Source organism: Hypanus sabinus, chromosome 26 (genome assembly GCF_030144855.1).
Source record: "Hypanus sabinus isolate sHypSab1 chromosome 26, sHypSab1.hap1, whole genome shotgun sequence".
Lineage (NCBI taxonomy): Eukaryota > Metazoa > Chordata > Chondrichthyes > Myliobatiformes > Dasyatidae > Hypanus > Hypanus sabinus.
The window spans coordinates 45,138,388-45,155,323 of NC_082731.1; the positions used below are offsets into that span (position 1 = coordinate 45,138,388).

The 16,936-nt window shown below is 44.6% G+C and overlaps 1 protein-coding gene across 7 annotated transcripts in view; it reads right to left on the reverse strand.

Moving 5' to 3' along the window:
* LOC132381517 (meiosis initiator protein-like) overlaps nucleotides 1-16,075 on the reverse strand; it is a 112,812-nt gene extending 96,737 nt beyond the window's left edge. For 2 of the 7 annotated variants that reach the window (XM_059950994.1, XM_059950988.1), the window contains exons 1-4: nucleotides 15,801-15,860; nucleotides 11,221-11,298; nucleotides 10,658-10,788; nucleotides 3,182-3,272 (exon numbers count right to left, since the gene is read on the reverse strand). In XM_059950994.1, coding sequence (XP_059806977.1) covers nucleotides 3,182-3,272; nucleotides 10,658-10,788; nucleotides 11,221-11,271 — 273 coding nt within the window. In that variant the 5' untranslated portion in view covers nucleotides 11,272-11,298; nucleotides 15,801-15,860. The other 5 variants (XM_059950990.1, XM_059950989.1, XM_059950992.1 and 2 more) reach the window with 5 other exon arrangements.
* Between the last annotated feature and the right edge of the window lie 861 nt (nucleotides 16,076-16,936).

Genomic DNA, 16,936 nt, shown 5'->3' on the forward strand with positions numbered 1-16,936 from the left:
ATCAAATCATTACACAGTGCATTAAGATGACCACAAACTTGACGAGGTTTGGAGGCTTATGGACCTCAAAGGCCCAGAGAACTGTGTTGACTGGAGTCAGGGCCTTGCGCTTTGGCTCTTGGTAGAGTCAACCATGCCAAACAAGTCAAAGGGTAGAGGCCAGACTAAGAGTGATCCATCAGTCCTCCAGGTTTGTGGGTTCAGCTCAGGGCTAACAACCCTGACTGGTCAAACAAAAATCAGCAGTGAAGAGTCCTTTATCTTTGTGCAACAGTATGGACAGACAAAGATGGAGGACCTTCATTGCTGTCCTAAACACCAACACCGTCACAGGCAGTAAGTAAAAAAATAACAACACAGGTGGTGCATGCTTTCAGGCTTTTGTATCTTGTAACATCAGAACAGCAAGTTGCTGGTCTCCACTCTTGTTGCTGCAGAAGCGACCTTTCTCTCCTTTGCTGGAGAGAGAGATACCGAAGTGCTGGTTTGTGAACTCCAGGTCAATGGACTCATTTGTGCTTCTGCTGCTGCTCACATGGTAAGGATGGGTTGGGGTGGCAGGGGGGAGGGTCAGTGCTTCTGCTGAGATGGGTGTCTCCATGCTTTTTGCTGCTGCTTGTACGGAGGGAGGGAAAGGGGTCTTTGGGGCTTCAATGTTTCTATCGTTCAACGGACTTTCTTTGTATTTGTGGATGTCCGTGAAGTGAATGAATTTCAGGTTGTATACTGTATACATACTCTGATATTAAATGTACTTTGAACTTTGAATCTTTTGCTCTTCAGGAGGGGAAAAAAGAGAGAATGTTCAGGGTGCACAGGGTCTTTGATTATGCTGGCTGCATTACTCTGGCAGTGGTAAGTACAGACAGAGTCCGTGGAGAGGAGGCAGGTTTCTGTGAAGAAACTCTCTCCAGTTTCCTTTGGTCACATTCAGAGCAGTTGCCATACCAAACCAGACAGAATGCTTTCTATGGGGCATTGATAAAAACTGGTAAGAATCAACAGGGACAGACAAATTTCTTTAGCTTCCTGAGGAAGTCAAAGGGTTGTTAGAGGTAGTGGAGGAATGGTGGGCTGAGGAGTAGAGAGTGTGTTTAAGTGCCTCCTTGGCCAGTGGCATCAGCGCTGGACTCCAGAGCGAAGGCTCCCAAGTTCGAATCGAAGTCGGGCCACCCCGAGCACACTTTCCATCTGTGCCGGGTTGAGCGTCGAGCTAGCCACTCAGCCTCGTAAAAAATACAAGGGTAGAGTCAGGAATGTTCATATCGTGGCCCAGTTAATCCAAAAGGAGACCAATCCTGACACCACGCGCCAGACAAGAATGGCTGACTGTCTGGTGCGACACGCTAAAAAAAAGCGTCTCCTAACGTCATTCTTGAACAAAGGTGAAGGAGAGTGCAGGTGTTGGAGTCTGCAACAAAAAAGAAACTGATTGCTGGAAGTACTCAGCATGACAAGCGGCATCTGTGGAGGGAAGAGGGTCAGAAATGTCAATTTACACTTTGTTTTAATCATCTTAAGCCTGCTGATTATATTAATCCTCATCTTCTGTGCTCATGGAATCCAAGCGTAGATATGGAACCTATTCACATTATTTAGCCCTTTGAGAACATTAAAGCACAGTGTTGAGGGAGAGTGCAGAGCACACCAGGAGGCCAGCTTACAGGATAATCAACTGAACTTTATTGATAACCCTGCTTGTACAGTATGTGAACTGCTCCCACGTGGGAGCAGCTAACTACATGGCACAGGACTAACATTATTAACCAATACTAGGCCCTTCAGCCCATGATGTCGTGCTGACCTTTTAATCTACTCTAAGGTCAATCTAACCCTTTCCTCCTATATATCCCTCCATTTTTATCATCCATATTAATATTTAAGAGTTTCTCAAATGTCCCTTATGTATTTGCCTCTATCACCATCCCTGGCAAGGTGTTCAACGTACCCATCACTCTCTGCACAAAAAACCTACCTCTGACATACCCCTCCTATACTTTCCTCCAAACAACTTATGCCTCCTCATATTAGCCATTTCCACCTTGAGTAAAAGTCACTTAATCTGTGCCTCATCTTGTGCACCATTATCATGTCTTCAAAGCCCGAGCTTGTTCAACGCAAGACATTAATTGTTATCACTGTGGTAAATCTGCATCTGTTTCAAAGATGACATTTCCTTCGAGGGGCGTGGTCCCGGAACAGAGCAGTTCAGATACAGTGCATACCTGAGCTTCATTCCACTTCCAAGTAACTTCACTTTATGTCAACAGTAATGAGCTCATCGAATTCTGTTTTGTACTTGTCCACATATTCCTTCCATGATAAATTACTTAGAACTGAAAGTAATTTTCAATCTTAGCTCAGCTGAGGGAATGCATATTATGGAGGAAAAAAATCCTGAACAGCTTATACAGAAGACGGGAAGATTGGCACCAGAGTGTGGCAGCTCATCGCGAGCTGTCTTTTGCAGATCTGCCTGTTTCTTCTACTATAATTGCTTTACTCTTTCAAATCTAAATTCTGTATCTTTAAAAATACATCTTATTCTGCATTCTGTTACTGTTTGTACCTCTAATAACTCAACGCATTGTCATAATAAGTTGATCTGTATGGATGATCTGCAAGACAAGTTTATCACTATACTGTGATATATTAAGTCACAGAAACCGGCCCTTTGCCCATCTAGTCCATGCTGAACCATTATTCTGCCTGGTTCCATTGAACTGCACCTGGAACAATGCCCTCCATACCCCTCCCATCCTTGTACTTATACAAATTTCTCTAAAATGCTGAAATTAAACCTTTACCCACCTCCAGCAGCTTGTTCCACACTCTCACTGCCCTCTGAGTGAAGGCATTCCCTCTCAGGCTTCCCTTAAATAGATCAACCTCCAGTCTCACCAACCTCAATGGAAAACTGTGACAATAATAAGCAATTTACCAATTTAGTTTACTAAGATGAGGGAGGAGGTTAGTTTTTGCTTGCAACAACACACATAAGATGCTGGAAGAACTCAGTGGGTGAGGCTGCACCTACAGAAGAAAGTAAACTGTTGACGTTTCAGGTGAGACTTCTCATTGGGACTGGAAAAGAAGGGGTCGTAAGTCAGAATAAGAAGCTGGGAGGCAAAGGGTTGAAGAAGAGGAATCAGAGGAGCACGTTGGTGGAAGGTTCTCGTACCTTTGTGAGACGCTTCTCCTGTTTCTGTAGAGGCAAGGGCAGAATGGCAGCCAGCTCCCGCAGTGAATCCACATTGCTGCGATACTGCTCCCTGGGAAGAGAGCACAGAAATGTGTTGCTGAGAGGACATCTGATTAGAAGTAAACTGGATGGGCACTTAAACAGAAAAAGTATCAGAAAGCAAGATGACGAAAGCAGAGATGGAGAAAATAATAATGTAGCGAGAGAAGGGAGACAAAAAGAAAGTGAAAACTGCTAGTGAGTGCAAGTCATAGAAAAAAGGACATTAGGGGAGGGAAGGAGGGAGCGGGAGAGGGGGAGAGGAAAGTAAAAGGATCTCCATTTGGAACAGAGATGGAGGAATTTCTTTAGCGACAGGGTGGTGAATTTGTGGAATCCATTCAGACAGATGGCACTGGAGGCCAAGTCATTGGGAATATTTGTAGCAGAGGTTGATAGAAAATACAGAATAGCAGATTGCAGGCACACCTTTAGTCTACTCTATGATTAATCTAACCTTTCCCTCCTATGCCTTATGGTCTGAAAGAAAATGCACCAACGTACTTCATCTTGTGTGTGACTGAAGGACAGACATAAAAAGGACACACAGGAAAATCATGGGACAGAGTAATATACAGCAGCATAGCAGTTAGCACGACGCTATTACAGCTCAGGGCATCTTGGACTTCAGAGTTCAATTCTGGCACCATCCTGTAAGGAGTCTCTGTGTGGAATGTGTGGATTTTCTCTGGGTGCACCAGTTTGCTCCCATTGTTCAAAGACCTACTGTCATTAACTGTCATTATAAATTATCTCGTGATTAGGTGAGGGTTAATCAGGGTTGTCGGGGTGGCTAGGGCAGCGTGGCTCGAAGAGTCAGAAGAGCCTAGTCCACACTGTATTAGCTGCTGCTGGTCAGAATCCACGCTGGGCGCATATACGAGAAATTCACAGGGTGCAACATTTATGGGAACTTGGGATGAAACTCCATGTTGGCAAAAACTTTGACCTCCACTAAGGAGGGAAGGGTGCTTAAAAAAATCCAGTTTGAAAAAAACAAGTTCCATTCCGCATTCCCAAAAATAAGCTCCGTTGAAACGCTCTGTTAGTTATTGTCACCCATTAGAGTAGATTCTCGCTGAGACCTTGGAGCACCATCTGCTGGCCTGCTGTGGCAATCATATTCCAATATCAGGACATGAGACAAGGAACAGGAGCCTGAAGGCACACATTCAACGTATAAACAGCCGCATTTTCCCCCCTCTGCCATCAGATTGAATGAACAATGAACATATGAACAATGGCTTACTATGTTGGCTCTCTTTTGGCATTATTTATTCATATATTCTTCCGATATATTTTACGTAACACACGTCTCAAAACATCAAATTTCACAACATACAGTACCGTGCAAAACTCTTTTATATATATATCTAGGGTGCCTAAGACTCTTGCGCAGTACCGTATTTGTCAATGTGGAGCATAGAGCAAATTTATAAATCTGGCAGGAGCAAAGGATGTTGGGAATGGCGAGGGTGAAGCTCTGCAGGGGATGTGGAACAGGTGGCAGAGAAGGAGTGCCAGGGCGGGGAGGGGGTGGCACAGGTGCAGACATACCCTGCCCTGAGATACCAGGGAAGGTTATTTGATTCCAAACAATTGGTCTAATGATCATTACAGAATGTCTCTCTGGTGCTTCCTGCTCCCTCCCCCTCTCAATTCCCCTTTTCCCAACTATGACTCCCCTCACCCTGCCGCCCTTACCATTCTCAGTCCACAATAGAGACGCTTATCAGTAACAGGTTTATCATCACTCACATATGTCATGAAATTTGTTTTGTTTTGTGGTAGCACTACAATGCAATACATAAAATTACTATGGCACTGTGCAGAAGTCGTAGGCACACTAGCTATATGTATGTGCCCAAGATTTTTGCACAGTACCATGGTAATGTCAGTAATATGTAATATGTCAGTAATGGTAATAAACCTGATTCTAGACTCTGATATCAGAAATGAACACAATTAACATTTATATAGTGAATACAACATCATGCAGAATACACTAAATGATCCCAAATCGGTCTATACTAGTTTTATTTTATTTCAACCTTTTTACATATCCTTCTGCTTATTTCTAATCTTTCACATTCTCCAATTTCCTTGTGCAAGGAAGTTCTCTGTGTCATAAGATTTAACAGTGATAGTTCACCTACAAGTTGACTCTTCCAGAATTTGAAATGCTTCCCAGTACTAAGACTGTTCCTTTGAAATAGGTGCTGCAGTGATTGAGAAAAACAACTCTTTTTCATGAAAAGTGCCTCTGAACTTGTTATCACAACAAATTGCTGTGTTATTTGGCAAATTTAGCAACAATATGAAATATCCAGAAACTGCAGTTGAATGAGTCTTATCACATGGTAAGTTCTATTTCCCAACTCAGGTATGAGGACAGTTCAGCAGCCAATGTGAAACATGTTCATGGCTGGGATTGAGATACATTTATTCATCAAAACATACAGTGTCATCTGCGTCAGCAGCAACACAACCCAGGCTGGTGCTGGGGGGAGCCTGTACGTTTCACCACATATTCCAGCACCAACATACAGTACTGTGCAAAAGTCTTGGGCACATATATATAACTAGTGTGCCTAAGGCTTCTGCACAGAGCCATAGTAATTTTATGTATTGCGTTGTACCACTGCCACAAAAAAAAAATTCATGACAGATGTGAGTGATAATAAACCTGATTCTGACATGAGTCACAAATGAGAAGTGGGCAGGAAGAGGGGAATCATGGTTGGAAAAAGGGGGAGAGGGGAGGCAACAGGAAGCACCTGTTCTACAATTCTGACATTCTGTAATGATGAATAAACCAATTGTTTGGAATCAAATGACCTTGCCTGGTGTCTCAGGGCTGGGTGTGTTTGCATTTGTGCCACCAACCACCCCTGGCACTCCTTCTCTGCCACCTGCCGCACACCCCTCCTGCAGCACGCCATCCTCGCCATTCCCAAAATCCTTTGCTCCAGCCAGTTTTACAAACTTGGTTTCCACTCCACGTTGATAAATGCAGCACTGTGCAAAAAGTCTTAGGTGCACTAGCCAAATATTTGTGACTAAGACTTTTACACAGTGCTCACAAATGTTCAGCTGAACAATACAAGTAATAGAACAAATGCCTTATTCCCCTCCCATCCACCCACCCATGAGTCCTCTAATCCCAGGGTAAGCTACTTTAGGACTTGCAGACTTCAGCCATCAGGTCTTGACTGCAGGATTTCCAACTGACCTCCAGGCTTCAGTCTCTGGACTCGCCAACGATGGGACCTTGAACATTAGTTCTTGAACTCCAGTCTTGCTAACTCATGCCTCCTGCCCACACGGCGCACCATTCTCAAAACGTAGCGATGACTCACTGACTTGGGTGGGAGGGGCACCAGCCCTCGTCTTTGCTGGTCTGCCAGTCTGACATCTGACTACAGGTAATCTTCGTTGCACATCCACATTGCTGGCCTTCAAACCCTGGCCGTGGAGTGGAGGTATAGACTCCACCCTGCACATTCCTGTCCCTAAACCCTAACCTGACCCCTAACTCCCCTCTCTGTCCCCCTACTTCAAGCAGTACGAATTGTGACAGATAATTCACACGCAGCAAAGTGCCATCAACTGTGGCATGATAAATAACCAATTAGTCTATTTTACACTGGTCAAAGGATATCTGCTTTCATCTGCAATATTTTACGCCCATCAGAAAAACACAGGCAGTCTAATTTCTCCTCTGAAGCTCAGTACCTTAACTGTGCAGCTCTCTCTCAAAATGTCAAAGGGAATCTATCAACCCAGGACTACATGGTAAAATTTTGTGGAACCTGAACCCATGATAGTGATTGTGACATCACGGACTGATAACGTTCACTTATAATCTAAATTTAAGATCATAAACTATAGTAGCAGAATTAGGCCATTTTGTTCATCCAGTCCACTCTGCCATTTCATTAATGCTGATCCAATTTCCCTCTCAGCCCCAGTTTCCTGCCTTCTCTCTGTATCCTTTGATGCCCTGACTAATCAACAATCTATCAACCTCTGCCTTAAATGTACCTAGTGGCCCGGCCTCCATAGTCACCTGTGGCAATGAATGCTTTCTGTGCTTTCTGGTCTTAGACTCTCCCACCACAGGAAACGTCCCCTCCATATCCATTCTATCAAGGCCTTTCACCATTCAATATGTTTCAATGAGGTCACTCCTCATTCTTCTGAATTCCAGTGAGCACAGGTCCAGAGCCATCAAACGCTCTTCATGTGACAAGCAATTCAATCCTGGAATCTTTTTTGCTTAGTTCCACATTGAATTACAGAGCCTCCCCGAGTTATGTATAACCCATACATAGGACTGAGTGTTTGGGGATCAGTGGGATGATTTGCCTCAATTCATATAACTTAGGTTTGCAATGTTAATCTGGGCACATTATTTTAATGGACTCAACAACTGCAACAGTCAAAGGTGAATCTGTCTATCTACAAATACTAGCACACCCAGAAATACCATTTAATGCTGATGTCTCTGCATTCTAACAAAAGGCAGCAACAGCTTCCTAAATGACATCATTGCACAAATCGGAGAGCTATCCACTGGACCCCTGTTGCCATAATGACCTGACATTGCATTTTAAATGCAGTCTTTGTTCCACTACCTTTGTAAGCATGTTTGTTTTAAAATTGGTACAATTTTGCTTTCCACTTGACTCACTTTCAAGGACTCTATAAATCATGTTCTCAGTACTATTTATTTATTGTTATTATTTTTTGTATTTGCATAGCTTGTCTTCTTTTGCACAATTGATTTTTTGTCATACATTTTGTGCAGTTTTTCATTGATTTTATTGTATTTCTTTGTTCTACTGTGAATGCCTGCCAGAAAATGAATCTCAGGGTAATATATAGTGACACATACAGTCGACCCTCCTTATCTGCGAGTTCCGCATGTGCAAATTCAACCAACCGCAAATCGGGAAAACCCAAAAGTTCTCTCTCCAGCACTCGTTGCTCGAGCATTGTTCACCTCGTGTCTCGTTCATTTGCTACTTTGTTCCTGTGAAAAAATGGCTCCTAAAAAGCAATTACGTGGTCAAAGCAATTCCTCAAAGGCTAAGAGGGAGCGTAAAGGGCTATCTCTCGCTGAGTGTGTGGCTAAAGGACATGTTACAGAAGCATATCCCTGTCAATGGCCAAATTATACATGATAAAGCTCTTAGTCTCTATTAGCACTACTGTGACGGGGTTGATGAGAGCGAGGGAAAAGAGTTTAAGACTAGTAAGGGATGGCTGGCTGGCTACGTAAAGCGCTACAGCCTCAAGAATGTAAAGATCACGGGAGAATCAGCATCAGTTAATGCCGAGGCTGCAGCAGCGTTCCCAGAGGAGCTCGAGAAACTCACAAAAGAGAAAGGCTACCTTGCAAGATTTGTTTGAAGATGCAAAGAAAACGAAGAAACAGCTTCCTATAACAATGTTTCTAACTGAAGCACCTGCAATTCTATAGTCTCAACGTTCAACGCTTGAAGATCCTCAGCCCTCAACCTTCAGAGTTCCTGAATTTAGTATTATAGAGCCTCCTCCAAAGCATCTTTTATTCCCTAAACAAGACAGTGTAACAACTACTGTACAGGTATTAAAAGTTTTACTCGTTGTTTGATCATTGTTCGCCTCGCTGCTTGTCTTGTAAGCGAGAGGAACATGTACAGTTTTTTTTCTTGTCAATATTCCCTAAACAAGACAGTATAACAACGATTTACGTAAGGGACTTGAGCAACCGCAGATTTTGGTATCTGCAGGAGGTCCCGGAACCAATCCCTCGCAGATAAGGAGGTATCCTTACACACTTTGGTAATAAACATACATTAAACTTTAGTAAATGACTGACAACATCCTCTCCATGTCCACTCTATCCAGGCCTTTCCGTATCTGGTAGATTTCAATTAATTTCCGCGCCTCATTTTTTTGAACTCCATTGAGTACAGGTCCAGAGACATTAAACACCCCTCATGCCGCGGGCTTGCCAGGTGAGAAGACACTGGAGGCGGTGTAGCGTGGTGTCCGTGTTCGTTTGGGAGCTGGCCTCTCCCACTGGTGCTGCCCTCCAGTGTTTGATTGGTGGAATGACAGGCTAGATTGCTGCGAATTGTACCATCAATTTGCTGGACATGTCACTCAGGGGATTAAACTAAATATGTGTGTTTTTTTGTGTGACTATGTTTTTTTTGGTCACTATTTTGAATGTGCTGTGTATGCTTTGTCTTTGGATCATTTCCTGATTGGTATGTCTTTGGATTGCAAGAGAGGGAATTTGTTGAATGCCTAGTCACTAGCGGTGTGCCAGAGGTCATGAGTGGCAGAGAGCAGGAGTGAGTGACATTGCTATTACAAAGAAAAAAAGTACCAGGCAAACTCAAAAGTTCTAAGGTGGATAAGAGACCTGGAACAGATGGACTACATCCCAGAGTCCTGAGAGAAGTTGCTGAGGAGATAATGGATGCATTGGTCATGATCTTTCAAGAATCACTTGATTCTGACATGGTCCCGGAGGACTGGAAAATTGCAAATGTCACTCCACTCTTTAAAAAGGGAGGAAAACGAAGGAATGAGGATAAGATAACGGAAATTATGGGCCAGTTAGCCTAACCTCAGTGGTTGGGAAGGTGTTGGATTCTATTATTAAGGATGAGGTTTCAGGGCACTTGGAGACTAATGATAAAATAAGTCAAAGTCAGCATGGTTTCTGAAAGGGAAATCTTGCCTGGCAAATCTCGTAAGAGTTTTTTGAGGAAGTAATAAGCTGCGTGGGCAAAGGAATGGCAGTGGATGTCATTTACTTGAGTTTTCAGAAGGCATTTGATAAGGTGCCACAGATAAAAGGCGTTACGGAAAAGTTACTGGCATGGATAGAGGAATGGCTGACAGGAGGCAGCCAGTGAGAATAAAGAGGGCCTTTTCTGGTTGGCTGCCAGTGACTAGCGGTGTTCCTCAAGGATCAGTATTGGCACTACTACTTTTCACATTGTTTCTCAATCAATAACAGAATTGATGGCTTTGTGGAAAAGTTTGCAGATGATTTGAAGATAGGTGGAGGGGTAGGTAGTGCTGAGGAAGCAATGCGATTGCAGCAGGACAAATTGGAAGAATGGGCAGAAAAAGTGGCAGATGGAATACAGTGTTGGGAAATGCATGATAATGCATTTTGGTAAAAGGAATCTTTTTCTTGCTTTAATAGGATTTTTTCCTTGTTTTTTGTGTCACCATATTTTTCAATCCTTAACATTGTTTTTTTTCCCCTTTGTTTCCATTAACCGAGGTGCCCACGGACCCCAGGTTGGGAACCCCTGCCTTAGGAGAACATTACGCTCGACTTGACCGATTGCAAGGAGAATTCACACACAGTTAATCTCCCAACAAGTTTCAGCCTAAGTATTTTACCTTTGCTTTCGACGATGTTGCAGCGGAGACAGTTTAATTTTCTGGCTTTCTGGAGTCAGATGTTCTTCGTAATTCAAAGTCAGAATCTCTCTCCTTGATGGAATCTCTACATTTTGCTCAAAATTCCAGTCCTGCAATAAATTAGAAAGTAAAATTGTTCTTCAGAAGGAACAATAATAAAAATGGTAATCACAGAATTACCAACCATTATTAGCTGACTAGTGAAGAGAAGGATCTTCAGAGTAGGATACAGATAAATGATATTCCTGCCAAACACTGTACAGTTTATAAGTCCTCCAAGTGAGATTCTATGACAATAGGTAAAAGACATAGATACAGTGGACAGCCTGTATCATTTTCCCAAGGCACCTTGTTAGAGAAAGGATGTGGAAGTTTTAGAGAGGGCGCACAGGAAATTTGAGTTTTGAGATCATCCATCTCCTATCCCACATTAGGGATCCATCTTGCAAAGGTCCTGTTGAAAGGCATCCAGCCTTAAAGCAGCAGTCAGTTCTATTATTTGAATCTAATTATGTGGCAGGAAGGTGCAAAAGAACACTTACCTCCACTTCATGTTTAACTTGAATTAAGGAAGACATTATTCTCAAAAGCATTCCTTTCTTTCTCTCTCATTCATGATCCTGTAAGCATAAAGCAAAGTTTATTCCTCCATAGGATGTGTATTGTACTTTCCATTCTAGTTATTAACATGCCACTGTTTTTAATTTTTTTAAATTTTGAGTCAAATCCTCAGAATTAGAAGTGACCATTCATCCCCTCAAGCCTGCTTTGCTATCCAATTATGGTACTGATACTTGCCATCGCTGTGAGAGAATGCTCTCTACTCCCTGGATGAACACAGGGCACTGATATTCCAAAGGTCAACACCATTCAGTAAAATCTAAGCCACTTGATTGGTATCACATTCACTTCCTTCATCACCAGTGTATCTGCACCTCAGTTACATGCCAATGTGAGGCAAGAGTACTTCCCAAGTCCACAACTTTTACTACTAAGTAGTTCAAGTGTAACAGGTGCACTCACCTGATTTTACCTATCATACCTTCCCCTAACTTCACTTATCACACCTTCCCCCTCACCTAGCTTCACCTATCACACCTTCCCCCTCACCTAGCTTCACCTATCACACCTTCCCCCTCACCTAGCTTCACCTATCACACCTTTTCCCTCACCTAGCTTCACCTATCACACCTTCCCCCTCACCTAGCTTCACCTATCACACCTTTTCCCTCACCTGGCTTCACCTATCACATATTCGCCCTCACCTTTCACACCTTCCCTCTCACCTGGCTTCACCTTTTGTACCTTTCGCATCACCTGGCTTCACCTATCACCTTCTAGTTTGTCCTTCTTCCCTTCCTCCCACCTTATTCTGGCTCTTCCCCCTTGATGTAGGAACTCAGTGTGAAATATTGACGGTTTATTCTCCTCCATAGACTCTGCCTGACCTGCTTTCCTCCAACATTTTGTGCATGTTACTCTGGGAAATATCTGAATTTCCATTGCCACTGTATCTAAATATTGGAAGTCCTTACATAATTGCAAGCAGGGAGCACTTACACCACACAAACTTGTGTTTTCAAAAGGGGAGGGGTTCATCGATGCCTTATCAGTGTGAATAATAAATGTTGCCTCGTTTGTGACACCCACATGGCACAATTAAAACTTAAGCCTCTTCTTAGCATCAGCTGCTTTTAATCCTCCAAACCTCAGACCTTGTGTTTCATACCCTCACTGATCAAAGGGCCTCTGCAGCTCTTTGGGGGATTGTAAATCAAACAAAAAGTCCCCTCACAGCTAATTCTGCACTTCATAAACAACTGGTCACACATCAAAGAGATCTGAAAATAAGACCATAAGACATAGGAGCAGAATTAAGCCATTCCAGCACAGTTGACTTATCATCCGTCTTATCCCCATTCTCCTGCCTTATCTCTAACCTTTGACTAATCAAGAACCTATCAACCTCCACTTTGAATATACCCTAACGACAGCCATCTGTGACAATGAATTCCACAGATTAACGACCCTTTGGCTAAAGAAATTCCTCATCTCTTTTCTAAAGGGACATGAACAAACATCCCAGCTGCAATTTTTAGACTTCCTCCTCTGATTCCTAGTCCAAATGGCCAAATGAAATCGTTCTCAATCCCAGTGCACCTTAAGGACTTCAATACTCCAATCATTTCAGCCTTAATTTTATTTATGTAGAGATAAAGTGTGGCTCACTGAGATGTGCTGCTCAGTAACCCACCAATTTGACCTGAGCTTAATCATGGGACAATTTACAGTGACCAATTAACTGAACAACCAGCACATCTTTGGACTGCAAGAGGAAACCCACACGCACATGGGAATAAAGGTTTGGCACAGACTAGGAGGGCCGAATGGCCTGTTTTCTGAGCTGTCGTGTTCTATGGTTCTAAAGTACAAGCCTTCTTACAGCAGATGCCGGAATTGAATTCCAGACTCTGGCGCCCGAAGCTGAAATACTGTGGCACACCCCCCTGCTGCCATTCAACAGTGATGTATTCAACTCCGCGCATTCTAGCTGATTTCCAACAGATTATTTTCTGACGCAAACACGAGGAAATCTGCAGATGCTGGAAATTCAAGCAACACACACAAAATGCTGGTGGAACTCAGCAGGCCAGGCAGCATCTGTAGGAAGAAGTACAGTTGACGTTTTGGGCCGAGACCCTTCGTCAGGACTAACTGAAAGAAGAGATAGTAAGAGATTTGAAAGTAGGAGGGGGAGGGGGACATGCAAAATGATAGCAGAGGGGTGGGGTGAAGCTAGGGGCTGGAAAGGTGATTGGCAAAAGGGGTGCAGAGCTGGAGAAGGGAAAGGATCATGGGATGGGAGGCCTAGGGAGAAGGGGGAGGGAAGCACCAGAGGGAGATGGAGAACAGGCAGAGTGCTGGGCAGAGAGAGAGAAAAAAAAAGAGAGGGAAAATAAATAAATCAGGGATGGGGTAAGAAGGGGAGGAAGGGCATTAACGGAAATAGAGAAATCAATGTTCATGCCATCAAGTTGGAGGCTACCCAGACGGAATATAAGGTGTTGTTCCTCCAACCTGAGTGTGGCTTCATCTTGACAGTAGAGGAGACCATGGATAGACGTATCAGAATGGGAATGGGACGTGGAATTAAAATGTGTGGCCACTGGGAGATCCTGCTTTCTCTGGCGGGCCAAGAGTAGGTGTACAGCAAAACGGTCTCCCAGTCTGCATCCGGTCTCACCAATATATAAAAGACTGCACTGGGAGCACCGGACGCAGTTTACCACACCTGCCGACTCACAGGTGAAGTGTCGCCTCACCTGGAAGGACTGTCTTGGGCCCTGAATGGTGGTGAGGGAGGAAGTGTAAGGGCAGGTGTAGCACTTGTTCCGCTTACAAGAATAAGTGCAAGGAAGACACCTCCTTCGACCTGGAATGAAAAGCCTCATCCTGAGAGCAGATGCAGCGGAGATGTGAGAAGGAGATGGCATTTTTGCAAGAGACAGGGTGGTAAGAGGAATAAATAGTCCAGGTAGCTGTGAGAGTCTTTAGGCTTATAGTAGATATCAGTAGATAAACCGTCTCCAGAGATGGAAACGGAAAGATCGAGAAAGGGGAGGGAGGTGTCGGAAATGGACCAGGTAAATTTGAGGGCAGGGTGAAAGTTGGAGGCAAAGTTAATGAAGTCAACAAGCTCAGCATGTGTGCAGGAGGCAGCACCAATGCAGTCATCGATGTAGTGAAGGAAAAGAGGGGGATGGATACATGTATAGACTTGGAACATGGACTGTTCCACAATGTCAACAAAAAGGCAGACATAAATGGGACCAAAGCGGGTGCCCATGGCTACACCCTTGGTTTGGAGGAAGTGGGAGGAGCCAAAGGAGAAATTATTGAGAGTAAGAACTAATTCTGCTAGATGGAGGAGAGTAGTGGTAGAGGGGAACTGGTTAGGTCTGGAATCCAAAAAGAAGCGGAGAGCTTCGAGACCTTCCTGCTGGGGGATGGAGGTATATAGGGACTGGACGTCCATGGTGAAAATAAGGTGGTGAGGGCTAGGGAACTTAAAATCATTGAAAAAAATTCTAAGGGTGAGAAGTGTCACGAACATAGGTGGGAAGGGATTGAACAAGGGGGGATAAAACAGTGTCAAAGTATGCAGAAATGAGTTCGGTGGGGCAGGAGCAAGCTGAGACAATGGGTCTACCTGGACAGGCAGGTTTGTGGATCTTGGGTAGGAGGTAGAAACGGGAAGTGGGGGGGGGGAACTATGAGGGTGGTGGCAGTGGATGGGAGATCCCCAGAGCTGATAAGGTTGGTGATGGTGTGGGAGACAGTGGCCTGGTGCTCCTTAGTGGGGTCATGATCAAGGGGTAAATAAGAGGTGTCAGCGAGTTGTCGCTGTGCCTCAGCCAGTCAGAGGTCAGTAGGCCAGGCTACAACAGCCCCCCCCCACCCCATCAGCGGGTTTTATAGTGAGGTTGGGATTGGTGTGGAGAGTTCGGGAGGAGTGAGGTTGAAACTGCAACAGGGGGTGGTGAAGTCGAGGAGATCCATGAAGAGGAGGCGGGTTGAAGACGGGAGAAGGGGGTCATCGGTGGGGGTGGGAGAGTCCTCGGAGACGGAGCCGGCGGAGGAAGAGTTCGGGGTGTGGGAGAAGGGGGACAAAGCCGAGGCCCTTACCGAGGACAGAGAGCTGACGGTCGGAGGAGCCGGCACGGATGGGAGGCTGGTGGTGTCGGTGGAGAGGGGAAGATGGAGGGATCTGAGGTGGCTGCGCAATCGCTTTGGAGGTGCCCATGGCCGTGGGAACCCGGGTTTGGAATATGCAGCCGAGATTGTTCCCCGAGCATGTTCTAGAATCGGGGCCACCATGCAGAGTTCCACCACCAGACGCCTTGACCTTCATCGGAGCTGAACAAGCCGCCAATGGGGCGACCGGCTCCCAACTCCCACATCCGCTGCCTTCGCGTTCCCGAAGAGCACACGGAGACATTTGGAGGGGCCAAGGCAGCCCAATGAAATGGCCACCACCCCGCCCCAAAGCCAGTCACTGCAGGTGTGAGGTGTGGATAATACAACAGGTAAATCTAAGTTATAATGACAGTTCTCCTCTTACGTCAATCCTCCAGCCCTTTACCTCAGCTCGTCTGACATCCTTTAAACAGGTCACGTGCTCCTCCACCTCCACCCCGCCCCCCGGGCTGAAACCAGGTCACGTGTTCGTCCCCTCCAACACCCCTCCCCCCCTCCCACCTCACACCGCCGCCGAGTGCGCACGCGCGCGGTTCAGTTTCCCACCCCCCCCCCCCCCCCCAACCACCGCGAGCGGACCGTTGATCTTTCGAATCCCGAATCGACGGCTCGCGGAGGCTCGTGCCCTGCCATTGGGCGGCGGTCGGAGGGACGTGCGCGCTGATTGGCTGACTGTTGCTAGCTGCGCGACAGCGCCCGAGAGGAGGAGGAGAAGAGGGCCCGAAAAAAATCTCCTCACGCAAAATTTATTTTTAAAATCCCTCTTCAAACTAATTCTTTAAAATTTCCAAGGTAGTTTTCTCAAATAAAGTCTTGGTGATTTCCAGAACTGAAACAAAATAAGTTTTAAATTGCTAAAATAAACTAAAATTTAAAATGGGTTGACATCCAATCTTGAGACCTATGATCTATGATTTTACACACACACACACACACACACACATATATATAGGGTGCGTAAGACTTTTGCACAGTACTGTGGTAATTTTATGTATTGCACTGTACGGCCACAAAAAAAAAACACATTTCATGATAAACAATACTGTGCAAAAGTACAAGCACATATAGATAGATATGTGCATAAGACCGGCACAATACTGTATGGGTCAACATGGAACTGAGAGAAAGTTGGTCAGTCTGACAGGAGCAAAAGATGTTGGGAATGGTGATGGTGGAACATTAGTTACAGTACCTAATAAAATGGCCGAATGTATCTTAAGTCACTATTGAAAGAACAAATCTAACCAATATTTTTCACTCAAATTAACATCCCTCAAATGTGTACGTACTTATTAATTAAATGTGTGTTGCTTTGGATATTCTGCATCCCTCTAAATGCAGCCATTTTTATAATAAAAGCATTTTAAACATGGCTGCATTTAGAGGGACTTTGAAATATGAAAATTCATTTTAAATATAATACTTTCTCCAGATTTGTTTCCTGGTTGGTAATCATAAGATTATTGAAAATTGGAGTCCTGAGGGTTGTTATGGCTTGGG